This window comes from Sinocyclocheilus grahami, unplaced genomic scaffold (genome assembly GCF_001515645.1).
Source record: "Sinocyclocheilus grahami isolate Dianchi unplaced genomic scaffold, SAMN03320097.WGS_v1.1 scaffold100.1, whole genome shotgun sequence".
Lineage (NCBI taxonomy): Eukaryota > Metazoa > Chordata > Actinopteri > Cypriniformes > Cyprinidae > Sinocyclocheilus > Sinocyclocheilus grahami.
The window spans coordinates 846849-871307 of NW_015505279.1; the positions used below are offsets into that span (position 1 = coordinate 846849).

The 24459-nt window shown below is 38.8% G+C and overlaps 4 protein-coding genes across 4 annotated transcripts in view; 3 read left to right on the forward strand and 1 right to left on the reverse strand.

Moving 5' to 3' along the window:
• The window catches only part of pdk1 (pyruvate dehydrogenase kinase, isozyme 1), a 7567-nt gene extending 5092 nt beyond the window's left edge, over positions 1 to 2475 (reverse strand). Inside the window, exons 1-4 of the mRNA XM_016276268.1 lie at positions 2273 to 2475; positions 2113 to 2184; positions 807 to 991; positions 506 to 601 (exon numbers count right to left, since the gene is read on the reverse strand). Coding sequence (XP_016131754.1) covers positions 506 to 601; positions 807 to 991; positions 2113 to 2184; positions 2273 to 2340 — 421 coding nt within the window. The 5' untranslated portion in view covers positions 2341 to 2475. The remainder of the gene's footprint in view (positions 1 to 505; positions 602 to 806; positions 992 to 2112; positions 2185 to 2272) is intronic.
• Positions 2476 to 5743: 3268 nt separating this feature from the next.
• LOC107588236 (tripartite motif-containing protein 16-like protein) lies at positions 5744 to 9775 on the forward strand. Its single transcript, XM_016276269.1, has 7 exons — positions 5744 to 6235; positions 6359 to 6439; positions 6702 to 6797; positions 6941 to 7174; positions 7474 to 7633; positions 8152 to 8211; positions 9001 to 9775. Exons 1-7 carry the CDS (start codon positions 5915 to 5917, stop codon positions 9528 to 9530), a joined length of 1482 nt encoding a protein of 493 aa, XP_016131755.1. The 5' UTR covers positions 5744 to 5914; the 3' UTR covers positions 9531 to 9775.
• A 6050-nt stretch (positions 9776 to 15825) lies between these two features.
• On the forward strand, positions 15826 to 23355 carry LOC107588250 (tripartite motif-containing protein 16-like). The gene is made up of 6 exons (XM_016276282.1): positions 15826 to 16433; positions 21219 to 21314; positions 21419 to 21652; positions 22286 to 22445; positions 22528 to 22587; positions 22817 to 23355. The coding sequence occupies exons 1-6, from the start codon at positions 15861 to 15863 to the stop codon at positions 23353 to 23355; spliced, it is 1662 nt and encodes a 553-aa protein (XP_016131768.1). The 5' UTR covers positions 15826 to 15860.
• Positions 23356 to 24123: 768 nt separating this feature from the next.
• dync1i2a (dynein, cytoplasmic 1, intermediate chain 2a) overlaps positions 24124 to 24459 on the forward strand; it is a 37828-nt gene continuing 37492 nt past the window's right edge. Inside the window, exon 1 of the mRNA XM_016276283.1 lies at positions 24124 to 24246. The gene's annotated coding sequence lies outside the window, so the exon portion shown is untranslated. The remainder of the gene's footprint in view (positions 24247 to 24459) is intronic.

Here is a 24459-nt window from a genome sequence, read left to right on the forward strand (position 1 = left end):
ATATATATGAAGACTTCAGAAGCAAAAGCCTCCAAGTGCCATCTGAAATTTTCTTCTAAAATTATCATTTTTATCATGTTCCTATGTTTAGGTTTTCAGTTTAATGACAATAAACATCAACGTGCCATTAAAGTGAAATAACTGAGATATATATATATATATATATGTGCATATTCCAAAACATTTATAACTTTTTAAAATACAAATATATTTCTATTTTCAATTATGTTTCTTATAAGATTTTTATTAGTGCCTGTATAATGATATATTAATGATAAATTCTTAAAATTATATTTATACATTTAAGTGTTTAATACTTCATGGTAGCATTTGATGTACTGAATTTAATTTACGCTGATTTAAAAATTAAAAAAAAAAAAAAAATCTTTATAAAAGAATCTGATAATTGAGATGTTTGAGGGAACATTTGCTTAATTCTCACTACCCCACTAATGCAATCTTTAATTATTGCTACATGTTTATAAGATAGATAGATCGCAGTCACCTTTCACAACATCAGTGACGTGACAGCTGGGGTCAATGCTGCCGATCTGTTTGGGATGAGCAGGATTGTCATGCACCTTTCCCCCAAACAGAAGAGCTGGAAAAACACAGACATGATGTTAATGACATGTAATCCTCTCACTGGTGGTGGAACAACACAGCTCGATGTTTACTGGCTGACCGACGAGTGAACACTCCAGAAGCCCTTCACATTTAAAGCAGACTTCACAGTTCTGCTGTCCATAAAGGGCCCCATTATAAAGCATCACAGAGCACTAGATGTGTGTGTGTGTGGGTCTCACTGTGCTGGTTCAGGAGCATTCTGATGGAGATCCTGCTCATGTAGAACCGGTCCAGGAAGTACTGGATGTTCTGGCTGGTGATGGGGTCGGTCCCGTAGGTCTCCTTATATTCCACCACTCCTTGAGCCATGGTGGGCACCACATCATTGTGCCGGTTTCTGATCTTAATCACAGCATCTGTGAAGCTACAACAACGTGAGTGAGTGAGTGTGAGTGAGTGAGTGAGTGAGTGTGCATGTTTATGTGGTTTATTAAGCCTGTGGAGAGTCCTCATAAACCATAAAAACCAACATGCGTGCGTGCGTGCGTGTGTGTGTGTGTGTTGGGCTGGAAGGTAGAGGTCTTCACGGGTGCACATGGATCGAGACCCAAGTGCGTTTGGGTTCAAAACTTAATCGGGTGCTTCAGACACGGGTCAGGTCTGATATTAGTAGCCTCGGGTTTGGGATCATTTTAAATAAATGCAGTTTTACCAAATAGACCTGAGAAGACCTGAATTATTTTAAAATATGCCAACATTTAATTTTTCATTTTGAGCATTGAGCAATATTTTATTATGTAAAACAAACATATCAATCATTTTTTTATGATTTTTATCCCCCTTCTTCGGGTGTCAATCCATGCTTCTATGTAAATGACCAAATCCTACAGTATACAGCTGCGTGCAACAGCAACATAATGACATGATTCCATTCTTATTAATATTGTAAATCTAGCTATTTTTTTATATTTATCGGCATTAAATTACAGAAAACTAGTTAATGTTGTTGCATGAATGTTTCTAATACAGTGATGGCAAATTTGACAAGTTTTTTCTTCTGACCAACATTTAATAAAATAAAAATGCAATTTTTTTTATTATACAAACATTTTTTGAAATATAATTTATGACATTTCATTTAAAGTTTTACTTTTAAGGGTTTTTGTTCTATGACACAATTTGTAAATCGAGCAATGTTTTTTATATTTTCATATTCAAAAATGTTCTGCACATTTATAACTATACTTTGTGCATATTTGTCATCTTTCTCTCTTCTTACCAACTTAATCAAGCTCTCTATATATATACATTTTACATATTTATATCTATATTTGGAAAGTCACAGACATTCTATCACTAAATGCTAATATAGCTATTGGGGCAAATGTGAATGCAACAGTTATATCTGCTGTAGTAGAGTTCCCCACTATAGATGTTTAGCCAACTATGAGGATTTCTGCTTCTGATAACCCTTGAAATTTGAAAAGGGTCCATCCTTAGGACCCAAGAAGACCTCTACTAGAAGGTGTTTGATGAATCTCTTACTCTTGTTTGAGCATTTCATCATCAACATCCCTGTCCTTGAACTCCAGTATATCCTGGAAGCTGTGCATGTACCTGCAGAGACGCAACACAACCCAAGAACGCAGTTTAGACACGCACTCATATCAGAATAATAAGACTGCATGTGTGCACTGACACCGACCAGCTCTGCACCAGGCGCACTGAAGGAGTCCTCAGAAGATTATCAGGCAATAAATCAATTTCTTTCATAATATTTGCCAGCCTGACAGGCAGCTCCTGTCTTAGAAACGTGAATGACGTTTTTGCACATGCGTTCTCTGAACCTGCAGAGACAAGAGTACAGAGAGACAGAAAACACCACCATCAAGTCACGCTTGGGTGCACGCATTGATTCTATCCAGCTCACATCACATTATATCTTTAATTAGATTGTATTTTTACATGTTCTGCTTTCACTAACTTTAGTGAGTAGGTTCTAGTAATTGTGTTGCCTATTTAGGTGTATTAGGTCTATTAAAAGAACATTAGATTTGCTTAAAATATGAAATATCTAACATGGACATGGAAATCCAACATATGCACAATTACTGTTAATCACATCAAACCTTATTATCACTGTAGTGCTATTTTGTAACATCCTACTCTATTCTAATCTATTAAATTCATCACGGTACTGCAAGGATTACATTTTAAAAATCCCAACTTTTGGACTGGACTTGTTTGATTCAATTCTGCTCAACTTTAAGATCGGATCTCTTTGATTGTATTCTATAGCACTTACAGAAATACCATGCATATAATAATTCTGTGGCATGGTATTCTCATCTGACAATGTACAGCACTTTTTGTTTGCTTACTCGGTAACACTTTACAATAAGGTTCCATTAGTTAATGTATTAACTAACATGAACAATTAACAATGCATGTATTACAGTATTTATTAATCGTTGTTAATGATAGTTAATGAAAATAGTTTTCACTGTTAGTTCAACACTGCATTAACAAGCACAACTTGTAATTTTAATAATGCATTAGTAAATGTTGATAATAACATTAGATTAATAAATGCTTTAGAAGTATTGCTCATGCTTAGTTCATGTGAACTAAAGTAGTTAACTAATGAACCCTATTGTACGGTGACGCATTGCTGCCACACACATTATTTTTTCCACTCAATTATGTCGTAATAACGAGATATGTTGTTTTAACGATACTCGATACATAACGATACATATTTTCTCGTTAAAACGACATTTTTTCGTAATAAAGACACGTTTTCTCGTTAAAACGACATCTTTTCTCGTAATAAAGACACATTTTCTCGTTAAAAGACATCTTTTCTCGTAATAAAGACACGTTTTCTCGTTAAAACGACATCTTTTCTCGTAATAAAGACATTTTCTCGTTAAAAGACATCTTTTCTCGTAATAAAGACACGTTTTCTCATTAAAACGAAATCTTTTCTCGTAATAGCGACACGTTTTCTCGTAATAACGACATGTTTTCTCATTAAAACGGCATGTTTTCTCGTAATAACGACACGTTTTCTCGTTAAAACGGCATGTTTTCTCGTAATAGCGACACGTTTTCTCGTTAAAACGGCATCTTTTCTCGTTAAAACGGCATGTTTTCTCATAATAACGACACGTTTTCTTGTTAAAACGGCATCTTTTCTCATAATAGCGACACGTTTTCTCATTAAAACTGCATGTTTTCTCGTAATAGCGACACGTTTTCTCGTAATAGCGACACGTTTTCTCATAATAGCGACACGTTTTCTCATAATAGCGACATGTTTTCTCATTAAAACGGCATGTTTTCTCGTAATAACGACACGTTTTCTCATTAAAACGGCATGTTTTCTCGTTAAAACGGCATGTTTTCTCGTAATAGCGACACGATTACATTCAGTGAATAGAGTTTTAATAAAAATTAACAGTAAACATCAGTTTACAAATGGTGAATTAATAAAACGAAATTAAGAGCCACATGCCTGTATTTTAAACCTATATTCTTTTTTTTGTATGGGTCCTTTTTTAAACAAATTAAAAGTAAACCCTTTTATTTTTTGGCAAACAAAGTGCTGCACAACAGAGGTTTACTGTTAAAATTAAAATAATTGTGATTATTCCTTTAAAAATAAAGATGTATTAATATTTATTAGCAGTAGTAGCATTGATTCTTAAGACTGCTAAATAGTAATATATTCTGACAGTTTCTTAACGTTAAACTAAACGTTTATTTTGACGGGTTGCCGTGAAGAGCTTGCAGCTGCTGTGTATGTGATATGAGGGTAGTTTTCTCAAATGAAACGGTAAATGCTAATGAAGTGACTCTCAGAGCAGCTGGAGAAGACATTCGTGTTCATATCATCATATAGCGAGACGGCAGAAGCTGAAAACACCGCGAGCGTCATCCGCGCTTTAGTATGTGTGTAGTAAACAAAACAGTGCGCCGCGCCATTCATTCATTGTGGAAATCATGGCGCCTTATGCGTGGTGATAGATGCTTCCGCAGATGTATAGTATTACTATAGCACTTCACCTGAGCATTGCGAATCACGCGTATGGCCATGATAAGCGCTGAATGAATGACAGGCTTTCTGGCTTTCTGTTGTAACATCGCGCAAGGTAAATAAGGGGGACATCTAGAGGAGAAGACTAATGATAAGATTCACGTTAATCAGGTCTTATTTTAAATGTGTGCTGAAATAAATCCTGGAAAAGATCGATTCGCGGCTTTTGAGAATCGATATCGATTTGAGTAGTTAATTGATTCATTACTGATTTTGTAGTATCTGTGAATCTGCACAAAATGGTGAGCCACGGTCACCAGTCACCAGTTTAGTGTTGGCAGCTCCTTAAAAAAAACTCCAATGAGTTGGTTCTTCGTAGTGGATAAAAACTGCGGATTAGTAAAGCTGTTCAGTGAAACACTCACTTTATAAGCCATATATCTTTTCTTCTCATGTCCAGCTAGACGTGAACCAAGAACTGTTGTAGTACATACGTTTCACCGTAACAGTGGTATTTTATAAAGAATGAAATAATAAATGTATAATATAGGCCTATATAATGTTGTTTAGTGTTTTTATCTACGAAATCCAATTGGATTGCCTTAACGTAAAAAGTTTTTAGTTTTTTTGTTTTGCTTTATTTGGTTCATCTTAGGTCAGACAGAAAATAAAAATAACGTAAATATGGTATAAATAATATAGATAGACATATAGCATACAGCCATACATGAATTCAAATTAAGAAAAAAGATAACACCAGGCAAGCATAATTATACACCAAATAAATAACTAATAAACTAAATTAGGGGGGAAAAAATAAAAATTTAATTAATTAATAATAAAAAATAAAAAAATTAAGATGTAGTTGTCTTCTTAAAATATTCCAGAAAAGGGCTCCAGACTTTCAGAAAAAGTTTTGGCTTTTGTTTTATTGCGAACCGAATCTTTTCCGTCTTGAGAGCATGTAAGAAATCAAAAACCCATTGGCGATAAGGAACACAATTAACTTTTTATATTTTTTTTGTTAAATTTGCCTCATATTTTTGATGAGTTACATCTGTTCTGTAGATTTTTTTTATATTCTTCCAAAAGTAAATAAATAAAAATAAAGTACAAATATAATCTTTCATAGCTCGTTAAGCAGCTGGAACCAGAAGAGTTGAATTCCTTAAGCTTCGCATTCTAGACACACCTATTTTGCACAAGTCTCGTTAACCAGGAAACTGTTTCATTCGCTCAGAGAAAGTGAAAGTTAAGTGCTGTTGAGCTGCTGTATTTGTCTCTTGATCTGTGTGTAAACAAATTGAAATGGCAGAAACCAGTTTTTCTCAGGATCAGTTCAGCTGTGCAGTGTGTCTGGATCTCCTGAAGGATCCAGTGGCCATTCCCTGTGGACACAGTTACTGTATGAGCTGTATTACAAGCTACTGGGATCAGGAGGATCAGAAGGGAGTCTACAGCTGCCCTCAATGCAGACAGACCTTCACTCCAAGACCTGCTTTAAATAAAAACATCATGCTGGCTGAAGTGGTGGAGCAACTGAAGAAGACTGAACTCCAGGCTGGACCTGAAGATGTGGAGTCTGACGTCTGTACTCGAAGAAAACGCAAATCTGTCAAGTCCCGTCAGGTGTGTCTAAACACTTGCTATCAAAAATCTATCTTCACTTCATGACTATCTCACACTATACAAGTTGCAAACCCCATTCACATAAATTCAGACAATAACAGTTGTATGTGTTTTTGTATCCAGATGAGTTTGAAAGAGCGACAGAGAAAGTTTCAGCAGAGGGAGAAAGATCTTGAGCTGAGAGAGGCTGTGGAGTCGCATAAAGTGAGTTTGGAGAAGAACAGAAGATTATGAATTATTTTCCATTGCCAGAGCTCTTTCAGTCCCATTGAAACCCAGCAGCAATTGCAGAAGCCATATGATAATGATCTTTTCAGTAATGGTTCATTTAGTTTCTTCATACTTGTTTTTCTTCATAGTTGTTCAGTTTCATTATAGTCTCATATTACATAGTTTGCATTTGCCAACTGCATACAGTTTCATGTAGCATTTCAGAAGTTTACAGTGTTATGTGATTTTCATACAGGTGGTTTTGGAAGAGAGAAAGAGAACATTCCAGCAGAGGATCCAGCAGAGGCAGAAAGATCTTGAGGAGCTGAGAGAGGCTGTGGAGTCTCACGAGGTGAGTTGGAGAAGAAGAAATGTCCAAGACTCAGTTTGGACTCTCTTCCAGTGTTTGAGCTTTTTCAGTCCCACTGAGGCCCACTGTGGGTCACAGGCTGTGTGAGACACCAGTACGAGCTGATTGTGATGTGTGTTTAACAGCACTCTGCACAGACAGCAGTGGAGGACAGTGAGAGGATCTTCATAGAGCTCATCCGCTCCATTGAAAGAAGCCGCTCTGAGGTGACACAGATGATCAGAGAACGGGAAAGGGCTGCAGTGAGTCGAGCTGAAGGACTCATGTATCGACTGGAGCAGGAGATTGATGATCTGAAGAGGAGACACGCTGAGCTTGAGCAGATTTCACATATACATGGTCACACCAAGTTCCTCAAGGTAAGCTGAAAATACAGAACAGTTGTTTTTAGCAAAGCCTTACCATTAATGGCTTTCTTCATTTTCATTTAATTGGTGGTATGCATTATTAATATTGGTGCTCACACTCATGCAACTGAACAAACTGGTAACCCTAAGTACTAAACTTTAGTGCTTAACCTATCCTGCACTGTTTGTGCTACGGGCATGAATTATGAATAGGTCATGTGACACAGATATTATCAAACTGGTGCAGCTGAGTGGAGGTCATGAAGTCTTTGTTTTCTGTCTTTATCTTTTGTGTCGATCTCTTCCTGCAGAGTTTCCAGTCTCTCGCTGTATCTCCTGAATCTGGAGATGAACCCAACATCACTCTCAGCTCTCTCCTCTCTTTTGATGATGTGGGAAAGTCCCTCTATCAACTGAAAGAAAAACTGGAGGATTTCTGTCGAGAGGAGATAGAAAAGATATCTGGCAGAGGTAACGCAGCAGGCATACATTTACTCTCAGCAGCGGTGTACAAAATCAATAAGCAAGGTAAGCGACTGCTTAGGGCCCCGGGTCATCAGGGGGCCCCAGCTGATATTGGCGAAAAATATTTGGCAAACGCTCCAGTGTGTACAGGTGCATCTCAATAAATTAGAATGTCGTGGAAAAGTTCATTTATTTCAGTAATTCAACTCAAATTGTGAAACTAGTGTATTAAATAAATTCAGTGCACACAGACTGAAGTAGTTTAAGTTGAATTGTGATGATTTTGGCTCACATTTAACAAAAACCCACCAATTCACTATCTCAACTAAGAGAGAGAGAGATAGAGAGAGAGAGAGAGAGAAAAAAAAGAGAGAGAGAGAGAGAGAGAGAGAGAGAGAGAGAGAGAGAGCAAAATAAGGGTTAGGGCCCCAGGGCCCCTAAGTCCACCCCTGACTCTCAGTCGTCATAGAATAAAAAAAATGTTTTATGTGACCCATACTAATTATGTCTGTTTATTTTCTTAGTATCATATGTTGAAATTATCCCCACCAATGAACCCAAGATCAGGGAGGATTTCCTACAATGTAAGACATTTACATTTTCATTCAAATCTATTTATGTTTATTAAGCAAAGATAATTGGTAAGAGAGAGAGAGAGAGAGCAAAATAAGGGTTAGGGCCCCCAAATCACTAAGTCCACCCCTGACTCTCAGTCGTCATAGAATAAAAAAAATGTTTTATGTGACCCATACTAATTATGTCTGTTTATTTTCTTAGTATCATATGTTGAAATTATCCCCACCAATGAACCCAAGATCAGGGAGGATTTCCTACAATGTAAGACATTTACATTTTCATTCAAATCTATTTATGTTTATTAAGCAAAGATAATTGGTATGTCCTAACAATACATACCTATTTTCTGATTCCACACATTTCTGATTTTATACATTTTCAGCAAACCAGCAACATGCTAAAAGGTTCATTGTAGATACATTAAAAGTAAATATTTATATTATATACATATAACCAAACCTTGTAAAAAATGTCACAATTAAAGTACTAAGTGAGATCCATGGAAGTAATATTAATATATCATAATTAAAAATGATATATTAATTTATACAATATGCATAGTACTGAAATTATACAACAGATTGTTTCAACAGACAGTTTAAATCTGATTGGTCGAGCAGCGTTTCAAGGAGTGCTGGTATTTTGGTTCAACAGCACTGTGAATTTTCACTTTCTGTTTTTTTTTTTTTTTTCACCGTTTGTTAACACTCTGCTTGTCTATGCATTTGTGGTGGGTTTTTCTTCAGTGTCTCGTTCTTCAGGTTGATACATTTTTCTGCGTGTTCTGTCCCCATCAGATTCCAGTCGGTTCACTCTGGATCCAAACACAGTGAATAAACACCTCTGTCTGTCTGAGAGGAACAGAGTGGTTACCTTCACCGCCGGAGTCCAGCAGTATCCTGATCATCCAGACAGATTTCATTATTATCCTCAAGTGTTGTGTAGAGAGAGTGTATGCGGGCGCTGCTACTGGGAGCTTGAGTGGAGTGGGAGTGGATTTGTGTGTATATCAGTGTCTTATATATACATCAACAGGAAGGGACGGAGAAATGAGTGTGTGTTTGGATATAATGATCAGTCCTGGAGTTTGATCTGCTCTACCTCCAGATGCTCTTTTAGTCACAATGACAATCATACTGAACTCCCTGAACTCTTCAGCTGCAGCAGAATAGGAGTGTATGTGGATCACAGTGCAGGAACTCTGTCCTTCTACAGCGTCTCTGACACAATGAGCCTCATCCACACAGTCCAGACCACATTCACTCAGCCGCTCTATCCTGGGTTTGCGGTTATTAATGGGTCAGCAGTAAAACTCTGTGATCTATAGATTATAGAGAGCTGGCTGTAAATATTACTGCAATGTGAATTTGAGCTGCAAATCAGGAACAGTGAAATGAAGCTTATTTACAAAACCATGCAATTACAGAAAAAAAACAGCAGTTATACAATAAGATTGTAAAAGCTTAAAGCATTAAGAACTTAAAAATGGTTTAGAACAACATGTTGGTAAATGTCTTTGGAATTAAACACATTGTGTACATGGCAAAATAATTTAAATGATTACCTAACTATTACTATGGAGTGAATCAGTGACTGCTGTTCCTTGGTTGTTGCTCATATTCCAAATCTCTTATCGGGAATTTTGGTCGTTGTGTAACATTTCTTTCCACACCTTAATCTGGTGGGTTCTTTGCTTGGGAGCTTTCATTTCTGCACCTGTAAAGAGCAAATAATATACAAGTATCTATTACTAAAGGTCTAAAGCTGAATTAAATTAAATATATATTATAGTAATGCACTTGTTGTTCAACAGACTATTTACAGGACTAATTGCAATGATTGCCCAGCATGATTAATATTTAAAGTGTGTATCATCCTAATTAAAGGGATAGTGCACCCAAAAATGAAAATCATTTACTCCCCCTCATGTTGTCCACACGTGACAAAAGTGTTTGTTTTGATTACCAGCATTCTTCAAAGTATCTTCTTTTGAGTTCTGCAGAAAAACAAATGTCAGAGGTTTGGGAAAAAAATATATGGGGGAATGATGTAATGATGTAAATAATGATAGAATCCTGGGTCAGCTACACTTTTAAAGGGGTCATATGACATTGCAAAAAATAACATTATGTTGTGTATTTGGTGTAATGAAATGTGTTTATGCGGTTTAAGGTTAAAAAAACCCATTATTTTCCACATACTGTACATTATTGTTTCTCCTCTATGCCCCGCCTTTCTGAAACACATCGATTTTTACAAAGCTCATCGTTCTGAAAAGCGTGGTGTGCGTTGTGATTGGCCGAATACCTCAAGCGTGAGACGGAAATGTTACGCCCCTCACCATACTGTGATGCCGTGTCCAGCCGGAGCGACGAGACAAAAACATGAAAACCCATTACAAACGAGGCATTTGTTGCATCCAGTGGGGACATAATTATGGATTATAATGACTTATACTGTCTTTTTACGCGTTGCGTTGCATCGTGCCGCGTAAACATAAAACCATGTCTGCATTTGTGATCGGAGAAACGACAAACAACAAGTGCTACTCTACACTGCCCAAAACTCGCATTTGAATCGTCAGTGGCAAATTCTTTAAATATGAAAACGTACTTACAGGCTGTGAGTCAGCATTATTTGTCAGCATCATAGACTGTATAGGGTCAGCATGCGCACCGAAGGGGAAACAGGGGAACTGAATTCACCGGAACACCGGAATTGTAGTCTACTCTACCAGGATCAGGAAACAGTCCGTAAAAAGCAAATATTTGGGTTGAACTGTTCTGGAGCAGTGTTGTAAATACAACTTAACCACTGATTTCTAGTCGTGCCCTCTTTTGGAAGACAAAGTAGTTTCGCTTTCACAACGAAACACACAGCGTCTTCACGACATGGCGGCGGCGGCAACAATACTAAAGCGAGAATAAAAGTTACGCCTTCTTTCTTTGCGTGAACATTTGGGCGGTGTTATGCAAATCTTCCCACATCGTGACATAGACATGTGGGGGCGTGTTTAAACGAGGCGTTTTAGGAGGGCATGGACGAGTCTTAACTTTTATAAAGAATATCTCTTTGGGTTTGAGACTTTAGTCTTTGCAACTTTAGGGATACTATCTATTCATGAACAGCTTGTATCACTCCAAAGAGAAAGGAAAGCTTGAAATCGCATCATATGACCCCTTTAAGTAAATTAGTAGAAACACTCTTCACTAGTCATCACTGTGCAGAAAAATAACAGTGAAAGCCGCAATATATTGCTTGAAAAATACACATTCAGCAGATCCAAAACTTCCTGTTGGTCAGTTTGTCTTACACAGGTCAATGCAGACATTTACTTGAACTTACTTCCTCTTTGGCTCTAATTGTTCCTTGTTAGTCACGGAAGGAGAGAGACAGGTCTGTAACTATCTGTAAGTGAAATGTTTAATGTAGGTTTTTTGAGCAGTGGGGTTACCCGAGCCTGCTTGAATAAAGTGGGGAAAGTGCCTGTGAGGAGAGATGTGTTGATGATATGTGTGAGTGCTGGTGAAAGTGTAGTAGAGATTGCTTGGAGAAGGTGTGAGGGGATTGGGTCTAGAGGGCATGTTGTAGATGGCTGGAGAGGAGAAGTTTTGATTCTTCTGCCTCCGTGAGGGGACAGAAGGAGAAGATGGGAGTTTTAGCAGTGGGTGTGGTTGATTTGAAGTCCTGTGTGTGTGTGTGAGGCCAAGAATTGACTACTGATTGTTCTGGTTTTGTCTGTGAAGAATGTGGCGAACTCATCAGCTGTTATAGAAGTGGTGGAGGGGGACAGAGGAGAGAATCGAAAGTTTTGAAGAGATTACGTGTGTCTGGAGCGCTGTTGATCTTGTGTAAGTATGAAGATTTGGCAGTATGGACTTCAGCAGAGAAAGATAAAAGCAAAGACTGATACACACTCGGGTCTGACGGATCTTTTGATTTGCACCATTTTCTCTCTGCTGCCCTGAGTTTGGTTCGATGCTCACAAAGAACATCGGATAACCAGGGGTTAATTAAAGTAGAGCATAAAGTGTCAGTTGCTGCATTCACATCCAGTGATGAGAAATGAGTAGGTGAGGGAAGAGAGGAGGATACTACAGAGGAAAGATGGGAGGGTGAAAGAGAGTGTAAGTTTCATCTAAAAGTAACCAGTATAAGGGTTGGTGGCACACAGGTAACAAAATGTAGTTTAAATGTAATGAAAAAATGGTCAGAGATGTGTAGGGGTTTTACCAAAATGTTTTCTGCAATACAATTGCGTGTGTAAATTAAGTCAAGTTGGTTGCCTAATTTGTGCGTGCTTGTAGTGGTAAGTCGTTTGAGATCAAATGAAGCAAGGAGTGAATGGAAGTCTGTAGCATAAGGCTTGTCCAGATGAATCTTGAAGTCGCCAAAGACTAAAAGTGGACTGCCATCCTCCGGGAATGAGGACAGCAGCCCATCCAGCTCCTCTAGGAAGGTGGATAGAATTTGCCCAGGAGGGCGGTAAATTACCACAACCTGGAGTTTTATAGGAGCTGTTACAGTAATCACATGAGATTCAAATGAGTTATAATTGCATAGGGGAGAATGGGTTGAGTATTTCCAATTGTTAGAAATGAGCAGACCAGTGTCCCCACCCCGGCCAACCTGACGGGGGGTGTGAGAGAAAGAGAAATTGTTAGCTAGAGCAGCTGGGGTTGCGGAGTCTTCTGGACGAATCCAGGTCTCAGTCAAGCCCAAGCTGAGAAAGAAAGAGGTGCAGTAGAGGATGTAGAGATAGGATGCAGGTTAGCAAGATTGCGTTGCCTGTGATGTTAGAGCGTTGCAGAGAGACAACTGGAATGTTTTGGAAACACTTGATAGACGTGGAAAAGAGAGGACAGAAAAGGAGAGTGTGTACAGGGAAGATAAAAATTATACTCAAGTGCGTTGCCGGTTTCTTTGCTCGGTGAAGTCGCGCAGGTAAAGTCGCAGGTCTTTACACTCGTTGGTCTTTACACTCGTAGGTCTTTACACTCGTAGGTCTTTACACTCGTAGGTCTTTATACTCGTTGGTCTTTACACTCGTTGGTCTTCACACGAGAAGGGCTGAACGCTTCCTCGTCAGCTCAGACATCACATAAATCCACAGTAAAGTGAAAACAGCTGTGGCCGCCTTCTAATTAGCACAGCCAATAGCCTATAGCAGGGCAATTCCTCAAATCGAAACTACAGTTCGCACTTAAGCACAGGAAGGGAGCAATGCAAATAACACAGGCTCCTTCTAAGCCGAGGGCAATTATTACAATTACCAGTAAGTGCAATCAAAAATACAAACTCCAACGAAAATACAAAGTAGAAATAGGTAGAAAACGAAATATTCCTTCCTAGCAGCAAGTAATAATTTGAACAACAGTCCGTCTCTTCTGTTGACTAATCGCTTCTCCCCAATTGCTAACGAAAATAGTTCCAAAAACAAAGATCACAGCACTGTTTTGCGTCTCTGAGCAATGGACGGTGTTTACTTATTGAATGAATCAGCTTTTTGAATGAATCGGTTGAATAAATGATTCAGTGTTTCATCGGTTGAATCTCATTGACTCACTCATTAACAGTCACTTGCTGTACTTTTCGTACTTAAGTACAATAAATATCACATACTTTAAGACTTTTCCTCAAGTAATATTCTAAACGGTGACTTCGACTTCTACCAAAGTCATTTTCTGGTAAGATATCTGTACTTTTACTTGAGGATGGCTTTCAGGTACTTTATACACCACTGAGCATTAGTTTATTCAAATAACACAAATGCAGATCATTCACAAAGGAAACAGGAACGCAACAGCTTACCAACATGCAAGACATCGACTGATAAAGACGGACTGAAACACTGAGCTGTACATACACAGGGAAGCTAACAAGATAACAAGGAAATTAGACACGCTAAGGGATACAATCAAGGGAACCAATGAAACAGCTATAACAAGAAACAGGAAATACAACATAAAAGTCCAGACAAATGGAGAACATGTAACACAGTGTCTGGCCTTGAACTAGGATGCAGACTCTCTACCTGTGATACTCACGTTGTGAATCTCCAGGGATATTCTCCAGCGATCTCCCTTACCTGCCCAGTATAAACCTGCGTGAGAAAGTAAAGTGAAAAAGTGACAAAAAGGGAACGTGACGTGAGGCCAAGTATGGTGACCCATACTTGGAATTAGTGCTCTGCATTTAACCCATCCAAAGTGCACACACACAGCAGTGAACACACACACATGCTGCGGCGCCCGAGGAGCAGTTGGGGGTTCGGTGCCTTGCTCAAGGGCACCTCAGTCGTGGTATTGAAGGTGGGAGAGAGTGCTGTACATTCACTCCCTCCACCTACAATCCCAGCCAGTACGAGACTCGAACCCGCAACCTTTGGGTTACAAGTCCGTCTCTAATCTAACCATTAGGCCACGACTTCCCTGATAAGTCTACCAACATTGTGAGATGATACCATCCACGTTGTGTTGTCTTCACTGCTCAGTCAACTGTGCGGAAAGTCCATCATCATCATCATCATCATCATCCACCTTTTGATTAATGTTCACTGTTCAGTTTACTCACCTTAGACATCCTGTCTAAGTCTGGTTTATCCTGACAATAGGACGTATTTTAGTTTTGTGGTCGTGGTGGTGTACATTAATATGTTGTCGTTCTGTTGTCATTTGTTTTTTCATTCAAACACCATTGTTTCAAAATATGGCTCTGATCATGTTATGTTTAATTAATAATAATATAATGAGTAATAGAGATGAAGAACCCCTGCTCCTGGTAGATGGTATATACAGTAGATACCATGTATATTCATATTTTTGGTTCAGCAACAGTACAATACATGGAATTTGCCCCTATTTCATGCATTAAAATCTTTCAGGTGCACACTGAGTTAATCATAAGCCATTGATTGAACCCAGATTTGACTATAAAACATTTATAGTGAGCTTTGTGAGACTGCTATGCCTGATTTAAATTGCGTTGGACTTGTTTGGTTTTGTCAACTGTAAATCTACTCTGAAACTTTGCGTAATATGCCTCTTGTTTTTGGAGATGATTTGGCTGCCATCTGCCCTGGACTGCGTGCTCTTTCCCTTACGGGGTGGTTTTTATTTACCTTTCTGTTTATTTATGTATTGATAAAAGACCATCACGCTTTGTGCCTGAGTCCTTGGCCTCTCCCCACACCTAACAAAGTTTCTGTCAAATGATAAAAGGACAGATATATAATAATTCAACTTATAAAACAAATATTATAATAATAAACAGATTCAAATATTAGTAACTGTTTATAATTTAATTTTTATTCTGGATGTCTAACAAATGTTTTTATTTTGAGTAGACAGTGTGTATGTAATGTGGTGGTTCAATACTGCAGCATTGGGCTTTGGCAGCACACATGGACTGACATGTTTGCAGCGGTTTTTGTCTCTTAGTGTCTGTTTTTGTAAGGTTGTTTGTGAGACGGAATGGACTTTGTTATTGCCTATGAATCTGCAGTAAAATACAATCTGAGTCACACCTTACAGACACACCTGTTTTACACACATATCTCAAACACAGAGCCAGGAAAACGGTTTCAAGCTGTTCGAAAGAAAGCAAAACTTGTTGAGCTGCTGTATTTGTCTCTTGATCTGTGTGTAAACAAATTGAAATGGCAGAAACCATTTTTTCTCAGGATCAGTTCAGCTGTGCAGTGTGTCTGGATCTCCTGAAGGATCCAGTGGCCATTCCCTGTGGACACAGTTACTGTATGAGCTGTATTACAAGCTACTGGGATCAGGAGGATCAGAAGGGAGTCTACAGCTGCCCTCAATGCAGACAGACCTTCACTCCAAGACCTGCTTTAAATAAAAACACCATGCTGACTGAAGTGGTGGAGCAACTGAAGAAGACTGAACTCCAGGCTGCTGTTGCTGCTGGACCTGAAGATGTGGAGTGTGACGTCTGTACTGTGAGAAAAAATAAAGCTGTCAAGTCCTGTCTGGTGTGTCTGAACTCTTACTGTCAAAATCACCTCCAACAACATGAGAATCTCTTTAAAGGTAAGAGACACAATCTGACAGAAGCCACTGGACGACTTCAGGAGAAAACCTGTCCAACACATAATAAATTACTGGAAATCTATTGTCATACTGACCAGCAGTGCATTTGTTATCTGTGCACAATGGATAATCACAAAAACCACAACACTGTAGCAGCTGTAGCAGAGATGACAAAGAAACAGGTATGAACTGAAAGTCTATCTATCTATCTATCTATCTATCTATCTATCTATCTATCTATCTATCTATCTATCTATCTATCTATCTATCTATCTTTTGAAAGTCATGCTTAAAGAAATGTGAGACATATTTCTTGGGTTCACTCAATGCTGCATTAGTAGCTGATGGGAACACCTTCCAGGTGTGACAATTGTCTGAATATATAGAATCATGCCAATTCACTGGTTGGCAATTCCGAGGCTGATGTGCTGCACCTAAACTTGCAGTAAGTCTAAACTTACAGTCTATTAATACTCTAATGAGAGTTAGTAGATGTGTAGTTGCAAAGTTAATTAAAGTCAACAGAATGTCTAAAGGGGACCATCAAAATAAAGTTTAACCATACATTCTTCCATTTTAACTGTAATGTTTATTTTGGACTTTGGGGGACACTTATAGGGCTTTTGCACTGGAGGAACCTTTTCATGTCCACACTGGACATCCTATAACTAATGGCGGAATTCCTGTTCTTTGGCATTTTCACACTGCAGGAACTGGGAATTAATTTAGTTCTAGGAACACTTTTGGGGGAACTAAATTAGCTCCTACTTGAGAGTAGGGTCTAACCCAGCACAATAGGAACTACTAGTGATGTAAGTGTACTGTCTATTGATTTAAGGCTGCACGATTAAAAGGGATAAAACCAAAATCGTGATTTGGCTTGGTGCGATTTTTTATTAGATAAATATATGCACTGCGTGTTTCACAAATGCTGCCTCTCTGAAAGCACGGCGAGTTTGAGTCGCTAATAATGTGCATTTGAAAAAGCAACTTGTAATTAGAAACATTTATAAGCCTGTTGTCCAACAAAATAGAACATTTAATAACATATTTTACTCCAAACTCACTTTATAACATCAGTCGAAACTGTAATGCTATGTCTATTAGCGTTATATTAGAAATATGCCTTATTTTTATGAAAACACCCCCGCTGATTTGAAGAATATAGATAAACAATATATTGTTGCATTTGTGTGCATTGTCTTTATGGTTAATCAGTCAAAGCGTTTATATCTTCCTTTCATTCAGCTCAGCGATAGGGATCCATATTAAGGATATTTTGTCCATGTTAGGGATTTCCTGAAGCGTCATAAGTTCTATTACTTTTGTGAGGCATATTTGGAGTTTCTGTGCGAGGGCACCCTCCGGTTATGAGTATGAAGGAAACATACATTACATGTGTTTATAGCACTCCATACAGCCCACGTCACCCTATTTTGGGTAAAAATAAAGTAATATTTCTCTCTAAAGAAATTTTAAGTAAATGTGATAATCCATATGTTCTTCTCTGATGACCGTGATTTCACCAAGTACAACATGTTCCTGGATCAACATCCTTGTTGAAAATATCAAAAGATGTTGATCCAGGAACATGTCTTACTTGGCAAAATCACGGCGACCGTTGTTCTCCAGTGTACAGGAGTTTTTTTTGCTTGAATGACGTCACTGTCAGCTGGCTTAAGTCACTTCAGAGTTCCTACTGTTGGTGCCAATGCAACCAGCTAAATGTTCGTAAGGGAACATTTAGTTCTCTGGGAACTGTCCTTGTTTTTTTCCTATAACTAAGTTCCTAGAGCAATACCCGATGCGAAAGTCCCCTTAGTAAACCAAAACCCTCATCTTCAGGCTTTAACCATGAAATGCCTGACACCTCTCTCAGCTCATTTGGCAGCATGGAGACTTCTGCCATGTGTGTCTTTTTAGGTTCTTTGAACCATAGAGCAGGGTATGCTATCCAAATTTGATTCTGCCCACCTCATTTCAATGGAAGTGCTCCCCATGATGATCGGTTTCTGGGAGACTCCGATAGATTGAACAATTATGGTGTCTTCCTTTTGAACTGGCCATAGCACCTTGTTCTTACAAAGTGCAATTACACTGCTCTGAATTCATTGCAACTCCAGGGCATACTCAACCTTGGTATGTCAGCATTGAGACCTTGTTCTTGATCAACTTCAGAGGCTAAGTTCCTGTCAGGGGGAGTGCATTCACATACCCCATGTGGAGGTTAGAGTGGCTTATTCTGGTTTGGGTGCAGAACAAATTTCTGCTGCTAAGGACAGTTCATATCTAAGGTCAAATCAATCTGGGAGAAGATCTTCTCTTAAGACATTGTCCAGGTCCAAGAAATGGAGGTTGCCTCCTCAGACCACAGGTCTGATGTGGCAGAGGTTTGGCAGGGCAGATCTGTTCATGTCATCGCCTCTGGTGTTGAATGGTCTCGAGAATGCAAGGCAGAGGGCCCATTTGTATGTCAACAAGTGTGCTTCTACAGCATTTGTGAGATTAAATGCATCTACTGACATTCATGTTTGTGTCTACTGCTGGTAGCACTGTTTTGGCAGTCCCACATTTGGTTCTCAGATGTGGTGTTCTTCCTGGAGGAATTTCCTTGGGATGTTGTTGGCATGGCCCCAGCTATATTTAAGGTGAATGTGGTGGTGTTTGCTGCACACACCAGTTGAGTGTTTTTCTTTTGGGAGGCATTCACTTTGTTTCTCATTTCATGGATGGGATTAGACAGCTGAGACTTCGCCGTCCTGCTTGTGCTCCTTCTTGGTACTTATCTATAGTCCTAAAAGGTTTTGATGGGGGCTCCATTTAACTGAGCTTATCAGTCTTAAGGTTTTTTTTGTTGATGTTTTTGCCTTTATTATGATAAGAGAGTAGCTAGACAGGAAGCAGGAGAGAACGTGAGAGAGAGAGAGAAGGGGACATGATCAGGAAAGGTCTGTGTGATGGGACTTGAACTTGGGACGCCAAAAGTGCAATGGTGCTATATGTCAGCACCCTGCCCACAAAGCTAATGGTGCCAAGCTACTCACTCTTAAATTGACAGAATTTCACTCTTAAGATGAGGGACTAGAGATTTTCACACCTTATTGGTGGGTCTATCCTGTATGGATTTTGCTCCCAGTCAGGTGAAAGTTTTGTGACAGAAGCTAGGTTACCTAAGGTTGGGTTGTTCTCAATTTGTAGAAATAAAGTCACAAATAAAGTCACATTTGGTGAAGGATGCAATTTCTCTTTCTTATTAGGTGCTGTCAGCAAACTGTGTTGTAAACACACACAAAGACGAAGATGAGCAGTCTTTAATAAATCCACAGATAGGTTAATCCAAACAAGGCGAAGGCTTTCAACACAGAAGTAACATGGACGTAAGACTGGACAACAAGGAGCAGACAGAGACCAACTTAAATACACAGACCAAACAAGGATAATTAACAAGACACACCTGAACCTAATGATGAACTCAAATCAGAAACCATGACGACAAACTCAACAGTGAAAACGGTGCAAACTGAAAAAAAAACCCAAACAGTGTGAAGGTGTGCAGGCACTTGGGTTAACCTCACGTTTTGGCATTTAAGCTCACTCTGCTTGAAGTGTGGCTTCGTTTTTAGCCATTATCTAAGGGTGCAGATTAGGAGGACCTTTGTGTGGCATCAAACGGTGTCTCTCTGCACATTTTTGTCCGATTTTACAATCTGGATTTGACTCCTGGTTCCCAAGTTTTATCAGTTTGAGCAGGTGTCAGTTTATATTCCTCTATCAGTCTGTGCATATGTTCAAGAGCTGATAAACTTTGTAGAATTTTTGTCCGATTTTACAATCTGGATTTGACTCCTGGTTCCCAAGTTTTATCAGTTTGAGCAGGTGTCAGTTTATATTACTCTATCAGTCTGTGCATATGTTCAAGAGCTGATAAACTTTGTAGTATGGCACTGTGGTATAGTGTTCCTATAACGTCACCTACTGTACTGATGCAACATGGAGTGAACCTAGGAAAGATCTTGTAGATCTGCCATACTCTTTCATTACAGCTGCTATTCCTTCATAGAAACATCTGAGGATTGATGATCCAGGTACATCCCTTTTAGGCACTGGTGATGCCATCAGCCAATGAACTGGCGTGACTATACAGGGTTCAGTCAATCATCGCATGATTAGGGTGTTCCCATAGTGTCAGATACTGATGTAGCATCTCGTTCCCATTACTTCAAAACCTTCTGAGATCTGTACTCATAATCAAAAAAATTTTTCATTCTAATTCTTCATATTTGTTCAGCTTTATGGCAGTTTCACACTATCTAGGATGCAAATTATATAGTAATTTCGGTCACACTTTATTTTAAGGTCCAATTCTCGTTCCTTTAAAGGAACACTGCACTATTTTTGAAAATAGGCTCATTTTCAAATCTCTGGGTCTGGCGGTAGCACTTTTAGCTGTAGCTTAGCATAGATCATTGAATCTGATTAGACCGTTAGCATCTCGCTCAAAAATGACCAAAGAGTTTCTATATTTTTTCTATTTAAAACTTGACTCTTCTGTAGTTACATCGTGTACTAAGACCGACGGAAAATGAAAAGTTGCGGTTTTCTAGGCCGATATGGCTAGGAACTATACTCTCATTAATGGATTTGAAAACGGTAAAACTCAACTGTTTATCTCTAGGGGAGTTAACCATTAACTATGAATTTTGCCTCAATAAACTCCTAACTTGCTGCTTATTAATAATTGGTAAGGTAGTTGTTAAGTTTAGGTATTGGATAGGATTAGGGATGTAGAATATGGTCATGCAGAATATGTCTTTTATAAGTACTAATAAATATGTTAATAATAGGCATGCTAATAAGCAACTAGTGTTAATAGTGAGAATCGGTCCCCTACTAAGTATTACCGTCATTTCTAACACAGTTGTATGTAATATTTGTAAAGTTTACAGTTTTACTAAATTTCCATACAGATAATTTTGAAAGAGACACAGAGAAATTTCAAGCAGAGAATCCTGCAAAGAAAGAAAGATCTCGAGGAGCTGAGAGAGGCTGTGGAGTCTCATAAGGTGAGTTTAGAGAAGAACAGAGGTTTGAGACTCTGTTTGGACTCTGTTTATGACTGTGGGTCACAGGCACCAGTAAGAGCTGATTGTTATGTGTGCCCTAAAAGTGCTCTGCAGAGAGTGCAGTGGAGGACAGTGAGAGGATCTTCATAGAGCTCATCCGTTCTATTGAGAGAATCCGCTCTGAGATGATGCAGATGATCAGAGAACGGGAAAGGGCTGCAGTGAGTCGAGCTGAAGGACTCATGTATCGACTGGAGCAGGAGATTGATGATCTGAAGAGGAGACATGCTGAGCTTGAGCAGATTTCACATATACATGATCACATCCATTTTCTCAAGGTAACAGATCTGAAATAAAATAACTGTGGTTTTAACAAGTTCACCCATACACTGCTTATACTGAATATCACCCATACACTGCTATTATAAAGCTTGGAAGAGCCAGGTCATTTTTTATTGTAACTCCGATTGTATTTGTCTGAAATAAGAAAGTCATATACACCTATGACTTTAGGGTGAGTACATTATGGGGTCATTTTCATTTTTGGGTGAACTCTCCCTTTAAAAAGCTAACGTCCTGCAGAATTTGGCCCCAAGTTTCTAGTAATCCTGAAGACCTTCATTAGCTAGTTTGAATTAGGATTGAAGGACAGTGACCCTCCAAGAGCAGGAGTGGACAACCATGAATGATACATAAAATCATAGTTCAGTTGAAATGTGCTATACCAGAGTCATATCGTTGTTCATTATAAACAGAATGGATTTCTAAGACCTGGTCATAAAATCAATAGAAATGCTTGAAATTACTAGAACAGCAGTGCTAGACCTGATTAATACCAGAATGAAGCAACAATTGCAAATAAAACACAGATATAAACAAGCAAGTAAATATGTGATTGTAGTGCAGCTGAGTGGCGGTCATGAAGGTCTTTGTTTTCTGTCTTTATCTTTTGTGTCGATCTCTTCCTGCAGAGTTTCCAGTCTCTCGCTGTATCTCCTGAATCTGGAGATGAACCCAACATCACTCTCAGCTCTCTCCTCTCTTTTGATGATGTGGGAAAGTCCCTCTATCAACTGAAAGAAAAACTGGAGGATTTCTGTCGAGAGGAGATAGAAAAGATATCTGGCAGAGGTAACGCAGCAGACATACATGTACTCTCAGTCATCATAGAATGTTTAAAAAAAATACTAATTATGTCTGTTTATTTTCTTAGTATCATATGTTGAAATTATTCCCACCAATGAGCCCAAGATCAGGGAGGAGTTCCTACAATGTAAGACACAATGGAAACACACACACACACATGGGTACTTCTGGACTTTCCACTGACTTAATGGCTTTTACACTGATAAGAGTGAAGTGCAAATATTAAGATGATATATTTGTTGCACAGTATGTGATATACAGTACAGCAGTTGTTACACTGCTGTAGGCCCCTAAGAGGCCCACACATTTAAACTCATTTAAATGTAATAAATGAGTTTGTGTTTTATCTCTTTCAGATTACAGTAAGTTCACTCTGGATCCAAACGCAGTGAATGAACACCTCCGTCTGTCCGTCTGGAATGGAGTGTTTAATGTCCCTAACGTAGTCCAGCAGTATCCTGATCATCCAGACAGATTTGATCATTATCCTCAGGTGTTGTGTAGAGAGAGTGTGTGCGGACGCTGCTACTGGGAGCTCGAGTGGAGTGGTGATGATGGTGTGGATATATCAGTGTCGTATAAGAGCGTCAGCAGGAAGGGAGGCAGAAACGAGTGTGTTTTTGGATGTAATGATCAGTCCTGGAGTTTGGACTGCTCTGCCTTACTTTACTCATTCTGGCACAATAACAGCTACACTGATCTTCCTGTACCATCCGGTCGCTGCAGGAGAATAGGAGTGTTTGTGGATCACAGTGCAGGAACTCTGTCCTTCTACAGCGTCTCTGACACAATGAGCCTCATCCACACAGTCCAGACCACATTCACTCAGCCGCTCTATCCTGGGTTTGCGGTTCACGGTGGATCAACAGTGAAACTCTGTGATCTAACGGCATAGATTACAGAGAGTCCACTGTAATTTGTAATCGTACATAATGTGGTTTTAAGCCACATGATGAATCAGTAACTGAGATATTACTGCAGTCTCTAATTCACGATCAATAATACATACAGAAAGCTGAGCTCCTTGAAATAGCAGATGTTAACAGAGTAAAACTATTAGAGATTAAAGACAATTCTAATTGTTGTGCTGATTAAATTATTGTGAGAGAATGGAACTACATGGCCGAGTTTAGACTGACAGAAACTACAGTACATAATATACTTGACATGGTAGGCCACTTTGACTACTCATATAGGCCTAACTTTTTATATTATAGGCATTTTATTTTATTTTGAAATATTCAAATGCTGCTGTCCATGGGTTTGATTTTTAGTTGCTTTTAGTGTACATTAATGTCAGCCTAATTGAAATGTTCATTCATTCAAAAGCCATTGTTTGAAAATATGGCTCTGATTGAATTATACGTATAATGTATAATATGTATGATGTATAATGCACATAATGTATAATATGGAAATTAATATCATATGATATATTAAAGGTGTTGCCTCATTTTTGTCTGTAGCTTTGTTGTAGCATGGCTGAGACCGAGAGAGCAAATCTAACCTAATCTAACACAATTATGTCCATATAGGGGAGCTAATAAAAAGAGCATAATAAGCAATAAGTTTACAAAAACAATAACTGGGTAATTTTTGTTGTTTACTTTTTGAACTTTTAGCATCACACTTCCTTATTTTACACATTTGAGAAAACAATCGCGTTTTTGACATTCGGTTGTTTGGCCCTCCCCGGCACCCGTCCGACGCGCCTCTGCATCCGCGCACCCGGAAACTGAGCAGTGCAACAAAAGCAGCGCTTTCTGCAGGCAATAAACACCCTCAGGTCTGTTCACAACATGCTTTCAGATCAGACAAGACATTTCAGTAGTGTGTTTATGACACGAGTGAACTGTTTATCCTTCGGGTTGTCTCTTTTTATGTGTTGGGTGGAGTCCAGCAGCAGGTTTCTACTGGGGTGCAATTGTGAATCATATAGCAATAGCACACATTAAACTCTTCTGTGTGTGTGTGTGTGTGTGTGTGTGTGTGTGTGTGT